The following is a 16,157-nucleotide window of genomic DNA, read 5'->3' on the forward strand; positions in this document are numbered from 1 at the left end:
TGATGTTCCCTGTGTACTCAGAGGATAGTCAGACTGGCATAACTCACACAGATATCAGAGGCGGTAAGGATCCCAAGCTAAATTATTCTTCACACCTCTCTTGATTTTTAAAATAATTTAAAATTGCTGGCACCTGTGAAAATGATGGTACAGTAAAATATCAACACCTGTGTACATTTGGAACTTTCAATTTTAATTGTTTTTCCAAAATGAGGGGAAATGAGCATGCTGTTTTCAAATTAAAAAGTCATTACAATTCGTTTCGTGTTAGAGGCATTATCATATATCAAGTTTTAAAACAAGGATGGCTTTGTGTTGCTGAGCTCAAAAAATCTTCTGAAAAAATCCCAAGTGTAATGATTATAGAGAATTGAACTCAAGTCAAATTCTTTCATTCATGAGAAATTTCAACTAGAAGATTATTTTAGGAAAAAAACATGAACAAAAACTGTCAAACTGCAAATGGAAACTAAGTCTCTAGGACCAAAACTTTTGTGGTTTATTTAAAGATAGCACAAGGCAGAATTTGTTACTTAAAACAGAAATGTTTCAGTTCTCTTTCATATTCTACTTTCTAGATAATCACAGAAGGAAACAAGTTTCTAAAAAAAAGCAGCCTTTTTATGAAGATGACTATTTACAAAGATGGTGACATTGCAGCTGATAGTCCAGCCATGCACACAGAGACCAACATCCTGCTGGCATTTTTAGTTCCCGTTCCCATTTATTGACATTCCCATTCCCACATGAACCCATTGTGTGTGGGTTGCTATGGTTTTCATTTTAATTGAACAGTCATAATGGCAGTGTGTGGGGAATGGTCTATCTTCTCTCCCCACACAAGACTAAACAAAATGCCTTTCAAGCCAGCAAAACAAGAGTGGTGTCTTTTTGCTGATTTAGCCAAGGATGGACTGGAACAGGCCCCTCGCTCTACCAGATAAATCCACAAGAAAAGAGCATAAGGGTTATGATAACTGGCAGCAAAATGGACAATCAGTTAAAGACTGCCTCTGACAGAATACGTACCTGGCCAATGCTAACTGGCTAATTTGAACAGTGGTACTTTATTCAAACAGTGATTTCTGATCTATAAAAGAGGGCAAGTTCTGCAGGCTCTGCCCTGCCTGTCTGGGAGGAGACCCTGCTGCAGTACCAGAAGCCACCTGGAACGCCACCACCATTGCCTGGAGGAGACGAGAGGGGAGGGGGGGCTGCCCTGCAAATGCTGCCCGGAGAAGCCGAGAGGGTCTGCCCATACCTGCTCCATGGGGAACCAGCCCTCACCCTGAGGGACCGCTGCTCGCTGGAGTCTGCCTGGCTTGAGCCTGCCTGAGCCTAACACCGGAGCCGGAGTCAAACTAGACCAGAGCCCACAGCTGCCTGCCCGGTCCGCCTCCTGCTCTGCCCCGGGATTGGAGCCCGCCGCAGCAACTCACGGAGGAGCCGTGTCCGCCTGCCAGCCTGCTCCTGGGGTTTACCCCTGTTACCGGGAAGCCGGCCCCCCTACGGACCTGCTACCAAACCCTGCCAGCTGGAAAGAAGCCGCATCCCAGGAGCCACGCGCTATGGAAGGGTAAAACACATACACATACACACACGCGTGTTAACTTTCCTGCCGGGCTCAACTCCTACCCTTTTACTCCACTGATTCTACACCTCTCCCTTGGAGTGTACATTTGATAAGGGCATAGTACTTTTGAATTATTTCCCTGACATATCCCTAGCCTACCTCGCCTGAACCTTGTTCCCTCAGTCCATCAGTCCCTCAGTTTGTGTTAACTCTTAATAAACTGGTTAATTTGTAAACTGAACATTGGTCTCAGTAACAATTTGTGGGCGTGGTGAGGGCGGTGTTTCTAGTCTCCACTCTAAGATTTGGTCCAGCAGAGATCAATCCTCTGTGAGAGGCGAGTGCCGCATGTGTCCTCGGTCTGTTTTAAAGACCCCTCCACATTGGACGGGGAAAGTCGAGAAAGCATCCTGACAGCCAGTCGCCTCTGTGACAGCATCGGCTCGCCACATTGTCACCGTTTGACTCAGGTCCGACAACAATGCTCTGGATCCCCTCCCCCTCCCTCCCAGGTAGGGAAGGAGAAAGAGAAAAAGAGAGAGACTTGGCTGGATTGAAAACTAAACTACACAGCTTTAATTAAACACTAATGATATAAGAAAATATATACAATTATATACAAATATGTTCAGGTATGAGCAAAAGCCTCTTGCCTCCCACCCCCAGCAACTCCCACAGCACTCCCGAGCTGGAACAGTCCCGAGAAATTCCGGAGCTGCTGCTGGAGAAAGTGGAGAGTGATGAGAGTCAGGAGAGCTTGAGCCTAAGGGTCAACGGTGATGGATGGACGGAGTCCTCCCCGGATGCCGGCCATGGATGGAAGGGAAGGGAAGAAGAAGAAGGAAGGAAGTTGTCTTCTGTGATCTCTGACCTTCCTCTGAGCTTACGTAGATATATGGAATGGAATATCTCTGGCCAATTTTGCTGTCTGTCTAACTCAGCCTCCTACAGGGGGGTCATAGATCTCCCCATAGTGTCTGAGCCAGAAGAGCGAAGGTGTGACGTTGCAGTCCCAGCAAAAACAAAAACAACCCAGCCTTTGTTATCAGTCTTAGCTGGAACACTTTGCTCCAAAGTGAAGCACACATTGTGCTTCACCATACTCCATCATCACACACCAGGTATGTCCAGGTCCCTGAGCAAAAGCAACACCCCGGACAGGTTTACCTTTGCCTGAAGCAGGATAGACCCAAACACTTTTACCCAGCAGGTTTCTTTCACATACCACAGGGACTTTATCCCCATCTGCAGTATGTAAAAGGTCTGACTGAGCAGGACCAGCCTGATTGATGGATCCCCTGGTATTAACTAACCAGGTGGCCTTTGCCAAATATTTGTCCCAATTTTTAAAAGTTCCACCACCCATTGCCTTCAGGATAGCTTTTAACAGACCACTGTATGTTTCAACTTTAACTGAGGCCTGTGCATGGTATATCCACTTGATACCATGTTCTTTAGCCCAGTCACTCACAAGACTGTTTTTGAAATGAGTCCCATTGTTTGACTCAATTCTCTCTGGAGTACTGTGTCTCCACAAGGTTTGCTTCTCAAGGCCCAGGATAGTATTCCTGGCTGTGGCATGAGGCACAGGATATGTTTCCAACCATCCTGTACTTGTTTCCACCATTGTAAGCCCATAGCGCTTACTCTGGCAGGTCTGAGGCAGTGTGATATAGTCAATTTGCGAAGCCTCCCCATACCTGTAATTTGACTACCTTCCTTCATACCACAAAGGTTTCAACCGTTTAGCCCGCTTAATTACAGCACACGTTTGACAGTTGTGGATAACCTGCGCAACCCCTTGGTCACGAGCCCATTTGTATGTTGCATCTCTATCCTGATGACCTGAAGTGTCACAGGCCCATCGAGCTAAAGAGTTCACCCTTATGTCCCCAGTCTAAGTCTACTTGGAACACTTGAGCAGCCTCATCTGCTCATTGGTTGTGTCGATGTTCCTCAGTGGCTCAACTCAGAGGCACGTGTGCATCTACATGATGCACTTCTACCTCCAGTTTGTTTATGTGAGCTGCAATGTCTTTCCACAGATCAGCAAGCCAAATAGGTTTACCCTTTCGCTGCCAGTTGTTCTGCTGCCACTATTTTAGCCAACCCCACAAGGCATTTGCTGCCATTCATGAGTCAGTGCTGAGATAGAGTCTTGCTTGGCCACCCTTCTTGTTTGGCAATGTCCAAAGCCAGCTGGATGGCTTTTACCTCTGCAAATTGACTCTATTCACTTTCTCCTTCAGATGCTTGTGCAACTAGTTGTATTGGACTCCACACTGCAGCTTTCCACTTTCAGTGGTTCCCTACAAGACGACAGGAGCCATCGGTGAAAAGAACAAGTGGTTTCTCAGTCTCTGGTAGATGATTATATGTTGGAGCTTCTTGAGCCCATCTCACCACTTCTAGTGTTGGCATTCCAAAGTGTGTGCCTTCTGGCCAGTTTTTAATTGCTTCTATGGTACCTGGACGATTAGGCCTTCTTATTTGAGCTCACTGCTTGATGAAATCAGTCCATTTACTCCAAGTGGCATCGGTGGCGTGATGGATAGGAGAAAAGTTAGTGTGGAACATGGAGCTCAGTACTGGTAATCTGGGTGCCAGGAGGAGCTGCACTTCAGTGCTGATCACTTCCGAAGCAGCTCTAACTCCTTCATACGCTGCAAGTATCTCCTTTTTAGCTGTCGTGTAGTTGGCCTCAGAACCTCTGTAGCTCTATCTCCAGAATCCCAAGGGTCGACCTCGAGTCTCCCCTGGTGCTTTCTGCCAAAGGCTCCAGTAAGGACCATTGTACCCGGATGCAGTGTAGAGCAGATTTTTTGATGTCTGGCCCTGTTCGAACTGGTCCAAGGGCCATTGCTTGCACAATCACCTTTTCAAAAGGTGCTGAAAGCAGCCTCGCAATTACAGGCCTTGGTCGTCATGGGGGATTTTAACTACCCAGATATTTGCTGGAAGGCCTACACAGCCAGCCATTCACAGTCCAGGAGGTTCCTCCAGCACATTGATGATAACTTCTTGATGCAAATGGTGGACAAACCAACTAGGAGAGGAGCGCTGCTGGATCTTGTACTCACTAACCAGGAGGGTCTGGTTGAAGCGATGATGGTCAGTGGCAGCCTTGGCTGCAGTGATCACGAGATGGTGGAGTTCAGTATCTTGTGTGGGAGGAACAGAATGCCTAGCAGGATCACAACCCTGGACTTCAGCAGGGCCAAATTTGTTAAGAGAAGTCCCATGGGACAGGGTACTAGATGGTAAAGGGGCTCAAGACAGTTGGTCAACATTCAAGGACCACTTCTTGCAAGCTCAGGATCAGAGCATTCCAATGGGTAGGAAATTGAGTAAGGGAGCCAGGAGACCCACATGGTTAAACAAGGAACTGCTGCGCAAACTCAAGTAGAAAAAGAGAATCTATGGGTCATGGAAGGAGGGGCTGGCCACTTGGGAGGAATATAGGACTGTTGTCAGAGGATATAGGGAGGCAATTAGGAAAGCTAAGGCCTCCTTGGAACTAAACCTTGCAAGTGACGTCAAAGACAATAGAAAGGGCTTCTTCAAATGCATTGCAGATAAAACTAACACTAGAGGCAATACAGGCCCACTTCTGAGCATGGTGGGTGCCCTGGTGACAGAGGATATAAAGAAGGCAGAGGTACTGAATGCCTTCTTTGCCTCTGTCCTTACTGCTGCAGACTCTCCCCAGGAGCCCCAGATCCCCAAAGCCCCAGAAGAAGTCAGGATAAAGGAGGAATTTGCTTTGGTAGATGAGGATTGGGTTAGGGATCAGTTGAGCAATCTGGACATCCTTAAATCGATGGGTCCGAATGGAATACTCCTGTGGGTGCTGAGGGAGCTGGTGGAGGTCATTGCTAGGCCACTCTCCATCATCTTTGGTAAGTCATGGGCAACAGCAGAGGTGCCTGAAAACTGGAGGATAGCAAATGACACTCCACTCCACAAAAAGGGCATGAAGGACCCGGGTAACAACAGACCAGTCAGCCTCACCTCCATCCCTGGAAAGGTGAAGGAACAACTTATTCTTGGCACTATCTCTAGGCATATCAAGGATGAGGGGGGCATTAAGAGCAGTCAACATGGTTTTACCAAGGGGAAGTCATGTTTGACCAACCTTATAGCCTTCCATGAGGAAGTAACTAGGGGGATAGATGATGGTAGGGCAGTAGATGTGGTTTATCTTGATTTCAGTAAAGCATTTGACACTGTCTCCCACAGAATCCTCGTAGATAAACTTAGGAAGTGTGGTCTGGATGATCAGGTAGTGAGGTGGATCATGAACTGGTTGAAAGGAAGAAGTCAGAGAGTTGTGGTCAATGGGACAGAATCTAGTTGGAGGTCTGTGACGAGTGGAGTCCCTCAGGGGTTGGTACTGGGACCAGCACTATTCAATATTTTCAATTACCTGGATGAGGGAACAGAATGTGCAAGTTTGCTGATGACACTAAACTGGGAGGAGTGGCTGACACACCAGAAGGCTGTGCTGCCATTCAGTGAGACCTGGACAGGCTGGAGAGTTGGGTGTGGGAAACTTGATGAAATTCAACAAGGGCAAGTGTAGAGTCTTGCATCTGGGGAAGAACAACCCCATGTACCAGTACAGGTTGGGAGCTGACCTGCTGGAGAGCAGTGTAGCAGAAAGGGACCTGGGGGTCCTGGTGGACAGAAGAACGACCATGAGCCAGCCTTGTTCCCTTCTGGCCAAGAATGGCAATGGTTAGTAGGTTAAGGGAGGTTCTCCTCCCCCTCTATTCTGCCTTGGTGAGGCCACATCTGAAATATTGTGTCCTGTTCTGGGCCCCTCAGTTCAAGAAGGACAGGGAACTGCTTGAAAGAGTCCAGCGCAGAGCCAAAGAAGATTATGGAGTGGGACATCTTCCTTATGAGGAAAGGCTGAGGGAGCTGGGTCTCTTTAGCTTGGAGAAAAGGAGACTGAGGGGTGACCTCATCAATGTTTACAAATACATTAAGGGCGAGTGTCAGGAGGACAGAGCCAGGCTTTTTGCAGTGATGTCCAGTGATAGGACAAGGGGCAATGTGTGCAAACTGGAACAGAGGATGTTCCACATAAACATCAAAAAACTTCTTTACTGTGAGAGTGAGAGAATCCTGGAAGAGGCTGCCCAGAGAGGTTGTGGAGTCTCCTTCGCTGGAGACATTCAAAACCTGCCTGGACACGTTCCTGTGTGATGTACTCTAGGTGATCCTGCTCTGGCCAGGGGGTTGGACTAGATGGTTGTCGCAAGCTGGTACCGGGGGGCTACCGGCTGTCAGGATACTTTTGCGACTGCCCCTCCCGATTTGGAGGGGTTTTTGAATAAGACCGAGGGTCACACGCGGCGCTGCCTCTCACGGAGGAACAGCCACCGCGGGACCGTATTTCAGGGTGGTAGTTAGAAAGCACCCCCACCCCACCACGCTCAGAAATTGCCTCTAAAGCCAAGATTTACTCCACAAACTAATAGGTTTATTAAGGGTTAACACAAACCGAGGGATGATGTTTAGGGACAATGCAAATGTGAATGGCTACCAGGGATATCAATATGTATGTGGTGAGCAAGTGTCCTTTAGGGAGGCAATGCAAAGGTGCTTTTAAGGGAGAGGGTTAAGGACCAAAGGGAGGAGGGGAGGAGGGAAGGAAACCCGACGCCGGTCCTCCTAAAGAGGTCGCGCTGTGTGCGCGAGCATGAGGAAAGGAGTGTGTGTGTGGTGATGTTACCGTCAGGCGTCTTGTCCAGCGTTGGTGGGTGGCCGGAAGGCAGGACGGCAGGTCCGTGGTGTCGGAGGGGCAGCCTCTCGGCAGCGGGTGCAGCGCCCGTTGTTTTCCCCTCAACCGGCAGCAACACGGGGAGGGGGCTCCGGCCCCGACCCCAGGGCTCGGGACCCCGGCACACTCGGCGCTGAGGCTCAGGCTGGACCCGGGGCAGGCAGGCAGGGTCCCAGCACCAGTGTCCGCAGCAGGGGGGTGTCCCACGCAGAAAACGTCCGAACGATCCTCAGGGAGAAGGGCCCACCTGCTGCACTCGCCGCCTTTGATACCCCCGTGACCCACCGGTCCAGTCAGTGTCACTGTCCAGAGCCAATGAGCGTCCATGAGCCCCAAGTTAGGGCGGTGACTACCAGGGGCACAGGATGGCTTGTCGCCCATCCTTTCTGTCTCATACCACATCTGTTGTTTTGAGTTCAATTGTCCTTGAGAAGCAAGTCTGTTTTAGTTTGTTAGCTGGGGATAATCAGGAGAGGCCTTTGCTGGCTTAAAAGGCATTTTGTTTAGACTTATGTGGGGAAGAAAAGAACAGTTTCCCACAATGATCTCTCAAGGTCCCTTCCAGCTCCTTAGATTCTGTGATTCTGTGATTCCCATGTGCCAGTGCTTTAGAACGTCGTTTATGACATGATGACAGACCACTGCAGCGTGTTTGCCAATAAAGATGGTACCAAATTGTACACTCTTTAATATATGAAATTATAAAGTCTGCAAGACCTCTTCATGGTAATTTACTCAGATTACAGGCATCTTTGATTTATTTTAGTAACCTTCTTATATGTGAAAAACTTTCTAGCACCATTTATTTTAGTTTTTTGCTTCATGTGTGGCCAAAAATCTATCAGTCCTGTTTTGAGTCTCCATAATGAAGCAGAAATGTTAGTTACTTTTTTTTTTTTTTTTAAGTAAGACCAATATCACGAGCCGATGCCAGGGGGCTATCGGCTGTCAGGATGTTTTCATTACTTTTCCCCCCATTTTGGAGGGGTTGTTGAATAAGACTGAGGGCACACACGTGGCGTTCGCCTCTCACAGAGGAACGGCCGCTGCGAGACCATATTTTAGAGTGGAAGTTAGAATACACCCCCACCACGCTCACAAATTGCTACTTAGACCAATTGTGGGGAACGGTCCATCTTCTCTCTCCCCACGTAAGACTAAACAAAATGCCTTTCAAGCCAGCAAAACAAGAGTGGCATCTTTTTGCTGATTTAGCCAAGGGCAGACTGGAACAGGCCCCTTGCTCTACCAGATAACTCCACAGCAAGAAAAAAGCATAAGGGTTATGATAACTGGCAGAAAAATAAACAATAGGTTAAAGACTGCCTCTGATGGAATATGTACCTGGCCAGTGCTAATTGGCTAATTTGAACAGTGGTACTTTCTCAAACAGTGATTTCTGATCTATAAAAGAAGGCAAGATCTGCAGGCCAGTGCTCTCTGCCTGACCGGGACGAGACCCTGCTGCAGTACTAGAACGTGCCTGGAACGCCAGCCTCGCTGTCCAGAGGAGCCAAGAGGGAAGGGGGGGGCTGCCCCACAGGCTGCCCGAAGAAGCGGAAAGGGGAGGGGGGCGCCCGCTCCCCGGGGACCCTGTCTGCTCCGTGGGGATTCAAGCCCGCTCGCTGAGTCCTGCCCGCTCCCGAGGGATTGCTGCCTGCTCAGCATAAACCAAACTGGACCGCAGTAGGAGTTTGCCCAGCCTGCGCTTGCCACCTGCCTCAGGACTAGAGCCGTGTTTGCCGCAGCTGCTGCTGCTGGGAGTGGTCGCCCCGGTTACCGAGAAGCAGGCACCCCACTGATGTCCTGCCGAGCCTGCCAGCCGCATCCCGGGAACCACGCGCTACGGAAGGAGGGTAAACGCACACACACACTCTACCTTTCCTGCCGGGCTCAACTCCTACCCTTTCATTCCATTGATTTTACACCTCTCCCTCCGATTGTACATTTAATAAGGCCACAGTACCTTTGAATCCCTTTTCCGATATACACCTAGACAACCTCTCCCGAACCTTGATCCCTTAGTTTGTGTTGACCCTTAATAAACCAATTAATTTGTAAACTAAACATTGTTGAGTGTGGTGAGGGGGTATTCTACCCTCTAAGATACGGTCCCGCAGTGGCCGTTCCTCTGTGAGAGGCGAGCGCCACGTGTGACCCTCGGTCTCATTCACAAACCTCTCCACAATGGGGGAGGAATTCGCAGAAGCACCCTGACACCCGGTAGCCCCCTGATACCGGCCTGCAACACCAATGTTTAGTTTACGAATTAACCGATTTATTAAGGGTTAACACAGAGGGATGAGGTTTAGGGAAAATGTAAAAATGGGAAATGGCTACCAGGGATATATCAGAGAAGTAATCTGCCCTTTAAGGAGGTAATGCAAAAAGTACTATGCTCTTGAGGCATTCTCTCCGAGAGAGGGATATGGATCAATGGAGAGGGAGGGAGGGGTTGAGCCCAGCAGGACAGATAGAGTCAGTGTGTGTGTGCGCGCGCGCGCACGCGTTTACCCTTCCCTAGTGTGTGGCTGTGGCTCCTGGGATGCAGCTTCTTTTCCAGCTGGCAGGGCTCGGTAGCAGGTCCGTAGGGGGCCAGCTTCCCAGTAACAGGGGTGACCCCCCAGCAGCAGGCAGGCAGGCAAGCAGGTGGATGCAGCAGGCTCCAATCCTGGGGCAGAGCAGCAGGTGGACCGGGCAGGCAGCTACAGCAGGATCTCGAAATCTGTGGTTTCAGGGGGACAGCCCCTTATGGCTTGGCAGCGGCGGCAGCAGTTTGGTTTCCCCGGTAACTGGCAGCAAAACGGAGGGGGGCTCCGGCCCCGGCCCTGACAGCCGCGGGAAGGACCTGGTGCTCCAGGGATCAGAACCCCGGCATGTAGGGGTCAGAATCCCGGAACGCTCACCGTTAAGTCTCAGGCTCAATCCCCGGGGCACGCAGGCAAGCAGGCTGGCTAGCAGGCCCGGCAGAGTCCCAGAAGCGTCCAAGCAGGCCTCAGTCCCACCTGCTAAACTTGCTGCCTTTTTATACCCCTGTGACCCACCTGTCCAGCCAGTGTCACTGTCCAGAGCCAATTGGAACCCATGAGTCCCGAGTTAGGGCAGTAACTAGCAGGGGCGCTGCATAACTTGTTGCCCATCCTTCCTGTCTTGTATCATACCTGTTGTTTTGCTTTTGTTTGTCCTTGAGCATCAGGCCTTGTTTCGGTCCGTTAGCTGGGTATAATCAGCAGAAGGCCTTTGCTGACTTAAAAGGCATTTTGTTTAGACTTATGTGGGAAAGAAGAACCATTTCCCACAACCACATTAAAGAGGTATAAGCAAAACCAGGCATAAGGTTGACTCCAAATATATTTGCTCTGAGAAATGCAATCTCCCAAGTATACTCCCAGCTAACTGATGAGTTCATAGGTACTGAAAAGACATCATTGTTGCCTTCGGAAAGGCAAGGCGACCTGGTTCAGGAACGGCACGGCGACCAACCCCTGGTCGCTCGGTCCATATGCACACAGACACCAATGTGGTGGATGGCAAAATGGCCTTTATTGCCATGCGGCATGGCATTATATAGCTTGAGTAACGTCACATCCGTTTTGCTTACATCACAGTCTATACACTATTGGCTGTCCCGAGGGGGGGGGAGGGCCCTGTCTTTCCGTACAACACGAGATCTTCCGGCCACCAGACCCTGGCTACATTTCCCCCCTCCCTATGCATAATTAAATTGGCTAAATATAACAGTTCTAAAAAACTACAGATATAAAAATCCTAGATATAAAACATCCTATTCCTATCTTAAACTTTATAACAATCTTAAAAAATTTAAACGTATAACGATCTCAAAAATATATACTGTAAACTTGAATAGAAAAATACAAGACATGTTGAACTGGAGGTAGTTTGGGGGTAACAGGGTATAAAAATATTCCTAGAGCAATTGTTGATGCTGTACCAACATGATGTTAACTGTATCTAACCGGCTCCTGACAAATGACACGAGTCTGTTCAGTATGCAGGGTCCAAAGATTAATGCTATCATGATCACTGTGATCGGTCCCATCAAGGTAGATATCAAGGTGTTCAGCCATGGTGAATGGTTGAACATTGTAGCCTCCTCCCACGGGGGCTATATCGTTGTTGTTTGGAGTCCGCCAGCACGGGACTCTCGGATGTAGACAGCATGCTTGTTGACTTGCCGTCCTCTCTTGTTGCCGGGGCGTGCAGGTTACGAGGACGTCTGGTGATCCGGTTCTGTGGATAAAAACTTACAGTTTTCATTAGTTTCATTCTGGAGGTCAGGCTTAATAGACTTAAGCGGGCACCACTTGACTTTCCCATCTTTTTTGACTGCAGCATACCCTCGCCCTGTAAGGACTAGCCTCCACCCTTGTTCCCATTCCCCTAGCTCATTTCTAATTTTAACCAACGGGCCTTCTTCTAGCGCTTGAGTGGCCCAATGTTTTTGTGTAGGGCTATTCATCTCTTCCCCCCTAGGAAATTGATTCAGTGCTAAAAGAGCAGTCGCTAGCAGGCGTGCTTGGTCTCCTGAGGGGATGACATTGACAAAACCCTCTGTCTTTGCCAGCACCTCTAATTTAGTTTTCAGGGTTTGATTTGCTCTTTCGACTATGGCTTGTCCTGTGCTATTGTATGGAATGCCATGTATTAGGGTGATACCCCATTTCAGAGCAAATGCCTGGACTGATTTGGAAACAAAATTTGGGCCATTGTCTGTTTTGATCTGACTAGGGATACCAAGCCATGCCATGACCGTTAGCCAATGCTGGATGGTCGCTTTGGAGTCGGTTTTGGGGTGTTGTGTGGCTACGATCATTCCGCTATAGGTGTCCACAGTTACTGCTAGCCACGCTCGAGGTTTCAGCAACTGACAGAGTGTAAAGTCTGTCTGCCACACTTCAGAGGCCTTGAGACCTCTGGGGTTGACTCCACTGGACCACAGTGGTGCTTTCTGACAGTGAGGACATGTAGCAACTACGTGTTTCGCATCGGTGACAGAAATCCTGCATTTCTTCGCTAGCGCTTTGGCCCCGATGTGAAGAGACTCATGTAACTGCCGGGCATCCCTTAGCGCCCACACTCCTTTTGCAGCGGCGTCTGCTTTGTCATTGCCAGTTTGGAAAAACCCTTTGACCGGGTTATGGCTGTTGACGTGGATGACCGATATGGTGCCCTCTCAAGAAGAGAGTGCTTCTTCCAGCGTTAGGGCTACTGCTGATGTTGACACGCCGGGTCCTGACATGGCTAAGCAAAGCTTGGCCACGAACATCGAATCGGTCACTATGTTAAGGTGTTCCGTTGGAAACAGTCCACATGCCAGCACTATGGCCATCGCTTCTAGCTGCTGAACTGAAAGCGCACAATCGGTCATTTTGATGCAGTGCCATTCTTCTCCTGATTGCCACACTGCCGCTGCAGTTGAGGTTGTTGAGGATGCATCTGTGAAGACTGTTGGTCCCTGTTGGGGCCAGTCCATGATCTTCTGTGGGATGTCAATGTTGACGATTTCCAGCACTTGAGTCCAGGGGGGCTTTGCAGCATACCGAACTTCTCCACCAAATCCGACAAGGGCTATAGCTAAATACTCTGACATGGTCACTGATTGTATTGGGAGCTGTTTGCGGAAGGGTAGGAATATCCTGGCAGGTTCGATGCCTAGGTGTCTTAGGGCGAGCTTTCTACCTTTCATGATGAGATTGCCAAGGCACTCGACTCCTGGAGAGAATGCACGTGATGGCTTTCCTAGGACTATCCATTGTATTGGCTGGGCTTTTTCAGGTGGCCCCTGGGCCAGTGTCCCTACTCCCCCTCCCTTTGTGAAATGTACGTACAGGTCGAGTGGAACACCTGGGTTCCACCTGGCAAGCGTGCTTGATGATACCTGTTGCTCGATGAAATCGAGGGAGTTCATTGCTTCTGTTGTCAGAGTTTTTTGTTCCCATGAGTTCTTTCCTTTTAGAAGATCATGCAGGGGGGCCATGATTTCATGGACCCGCAGGCCCTGGGCCTGCGCCTGGGGGGTGATCATTGTTGGGTCTTTACCCATCAGCCGCTGCAGTGTGGAGCCGTAGAGTGGGTGGTCTGCCCCGGTCACCTGGGCTAGTTGCCTTGTACAGTGGTCCTCCCATTCTTGTTTAAACACAAACATCCCTGCTCCGTCAAAGATCATTCTACAGGCTTGATTTATATCAAATGGGAGCAGATCATCTCCCCCAAAAAGGCCATCTATGAGGCTGGTGACCATAGCAGAATTGAGTCCTTTGTCCGCAATTGCCTTAATAATTGTATGTATGTTCTTAAGGTTTATTGGTGAAAAGACCCTTTGTCCCCCCTCCGTTAGCCGGACCGGGAATGCTAGTGTGGTTGGTGGGACCAAATCAGCACACGCAATTTTTATTCCTCTCCAATCAGTGAAAGGGAATTCTTCCCCTCGCAGTCCTTTTTTATTTCGGATTTTATTTTTATTTTTATTTTTGATGGGGATATATTTGCTTTTGACTGTATTTATTCCCATTTCCTCCTCCTCTGAAGTTGAATCCGTCGCGAACTCCTCACTCCAGTCCCTGTCTGACCCGAAGTCAGAGCTCGACTGACTGGCCGCTTCCGGTTGCCAGTGCCCTTTTGTCGGGCTCCGGCCCCGCCCCCTTCCGTCACGGGCGGGTGGACTCCGGCCCCGCCCCCCTCCTTTGCGAGTGGGCGGTTCCCTCCCTCCCGGCTCACCCCGCCCTCTGCGGGGCGGGCTGTTTGCCCTATAAGGCAGGTGGCTCTGATTGGCTCTCCGCCCTTTGCTCACGCCCCCCTCCCCCTGCCGCTCGTGCACGCCCAGCGATGCCGGCGCCTCCTCCCCGCCCCCGCCACGTGCGCCTTCGCCCCGCTCCCTCCTCTTGCGCTCGGCGCCATCTCGGGGCGCACATGGCGGCGGTTCAGCCCAGAGCTCCTCAGACCCCGGTATCTCCGCGGCGCCCCTGGCCTCTTCGGCCAGCCCGCGCCAAAAGGATATGGCTCGTCTAAGCCTCTCCGTGAGCGGGTCGGGCTCCGGGGACCGTGGGGGGTCCGGAGACCGTGGTGGCTCCGGGGACCGTGGGGCCGCGCCGCCCCCCCGCCGATCGGGGCTGGGGCTGCGCGGGGGGGTCAAAGCGGGCGGAGATTCCAATGTTTTTGTCTCGCCTCCCTCCGGATCCCCGGGCTCGGCGGAATCGTCACCGCCCGGGGGGTGCAAGGTCTGTGTGGCCGCCCCGACTCCCAGTTTCGGGGTGACCTTTAAACAATTCTTTGCCTCCCTCCAGGTCTCCTGTTCTCGTAGGGCTTTCTCCAGGGTCTGCACGACCCTCCCCCACGATTTCAGGTTTTTTCCACTACCCGAAGACATCGTCTCCTTAGCTAAAGCCTTAGTACATTTGTCCCACACCTCAGGGTGGAGAATATCCACCGGCTGGTCAATGACCCCGGTTTGCAAAAGTCTTGCAACAGCAAGAGTAAAATCTTTGGGCTTACAATCAATCCCCCACTGCTTATGTATTTGTAATACGACCTTCACAAGGGTTTCCATTTCGACCTTCACGAGTGCCTCAATCCTCGTTGGTCCCGGAGCGTCCTCCTCCTTGTTGGTCCGGGGCGTCCGCCGGGCTGGTTTTACCGCTCCAGCCGCCGTTCACCAGATTCCAGGCGATTTCCCGATTCGGGGCGAGATCCCTCGATTCCCGGGTTTCGGCACCACTTGTTGCCTTCGGAAAGGCAAGGCGACCTGGTTCAGGAACGGAACGGCGACCAACCCCTGGTCGCTCGGTCCATATGCACACAGACACCAATGTGGTGGATGGCAAAATGGCCTTTATTGCCATGCGGCATGGCATTATATAGCTTGAGTAACGTCACATCCGTTTTGCTTACATCACAGTCTATACACTATTGGCTGTCCCGAGGGGGGGGGGAGGGCCCTGTCTTTCCGTACAACACGAGATCTTCCGGCCACCAGACCCTGGCTACACATCATCCACTGAAATTTACTGTCTTAAAACAGACAGCCAGGTTACTCTCCTTTTCCTCAGGATATCTTTTGGGTGACCGATACTCAGAATCCTTGCCATTACATTTAATAATGTGAATCTGAATGTTGGATGTGCTTGCTATAGTGAGCTATGCACAAAATACAGTGTTCACTGTCTACTCCAGTGTCACTGTGTATCTTGCAGAGAAAGAGGGTTTTGGTTGTTTTTATTCAGGGCATGCTTGAAGATATGGAGGCATTCACCTACATATTGTTTCTAAGGTAATGCCTATCAACCTTGACTAAACTTGGGTACAGCTGTGTTGAGCACTGTACAGAAGTCCTGTTACAGAAGCACAGAATTACCTTGGTTGGAAAAGACCTTAAAGATCACCGAGTCCAACCATCAACCTAACAAGTTCTTAACTAAACCATTTCCCTAAGTACTACCATCTATATGACTCTTAAATACCTCCAGGGATGGTGACTGCACCACTACCCTGGGCAGCCTGTTTCAATGCCTGATGATAACCCTTTCAATGAATAAATTCTTCCTAATATCCAATCTAAACCTCTCCTGATGCAACTTGAAGCCATTACCTCTTGTCCTATATCTTGTAACTTAATTGAACAGCCCATTCCTCACCTCTTTACTACCTCCTTTAAGGTAGTTGTAGAGAACTATATGGTCTCCCCTTAGCCTTCTTTTCTCTAGGCTAAACAACCCCATCTCCCTCAACCGCTCCTCGTACAACATATACTCCAAACTCTTCATCAGCTTCATTGCCCTT

The 16,157-nt window shown here is 50.0% G+C and overlaps 1 protein-coding gene across 1 annotated transcript in view; it reads right to left on the reverse strand.

Moving 5' to 3' along the window:
• Nucleotides 1–14,947: 14,947 nt before the first annotated feature.
• LOC127395153 (uncharacterized) overlaps nucleotides 14,948–16,157 on the reverse strand; it is a 71,405-nt gene continuing 70,195 nt past the window's right edge. The window contains exon 3 of the mRNA XM_051641620.1: nucleotides 14,948–15,103. Within this exon, the coding sequence (XP_051497580.1) occupies nucleotides 14,948–15,103 (156 nt within the window). The remainder of the gene's footprint in view (nucleotides 15,104–16,157) is intronic.

Source organism: Apus apus, chromosome W, assembly GCF_020740795.1.
Source record: "Apus apus isolate bApuApu2 chromosome W, bApuApu2.pri.cur, whole genome shotgun sequence".
NCBI classification, from domain to species: domain Eukaryota; kingdom Metazoa; phylum Chordata; class Aves; order Apodiformes; family Apodidae; genus Apus; species Apus apus.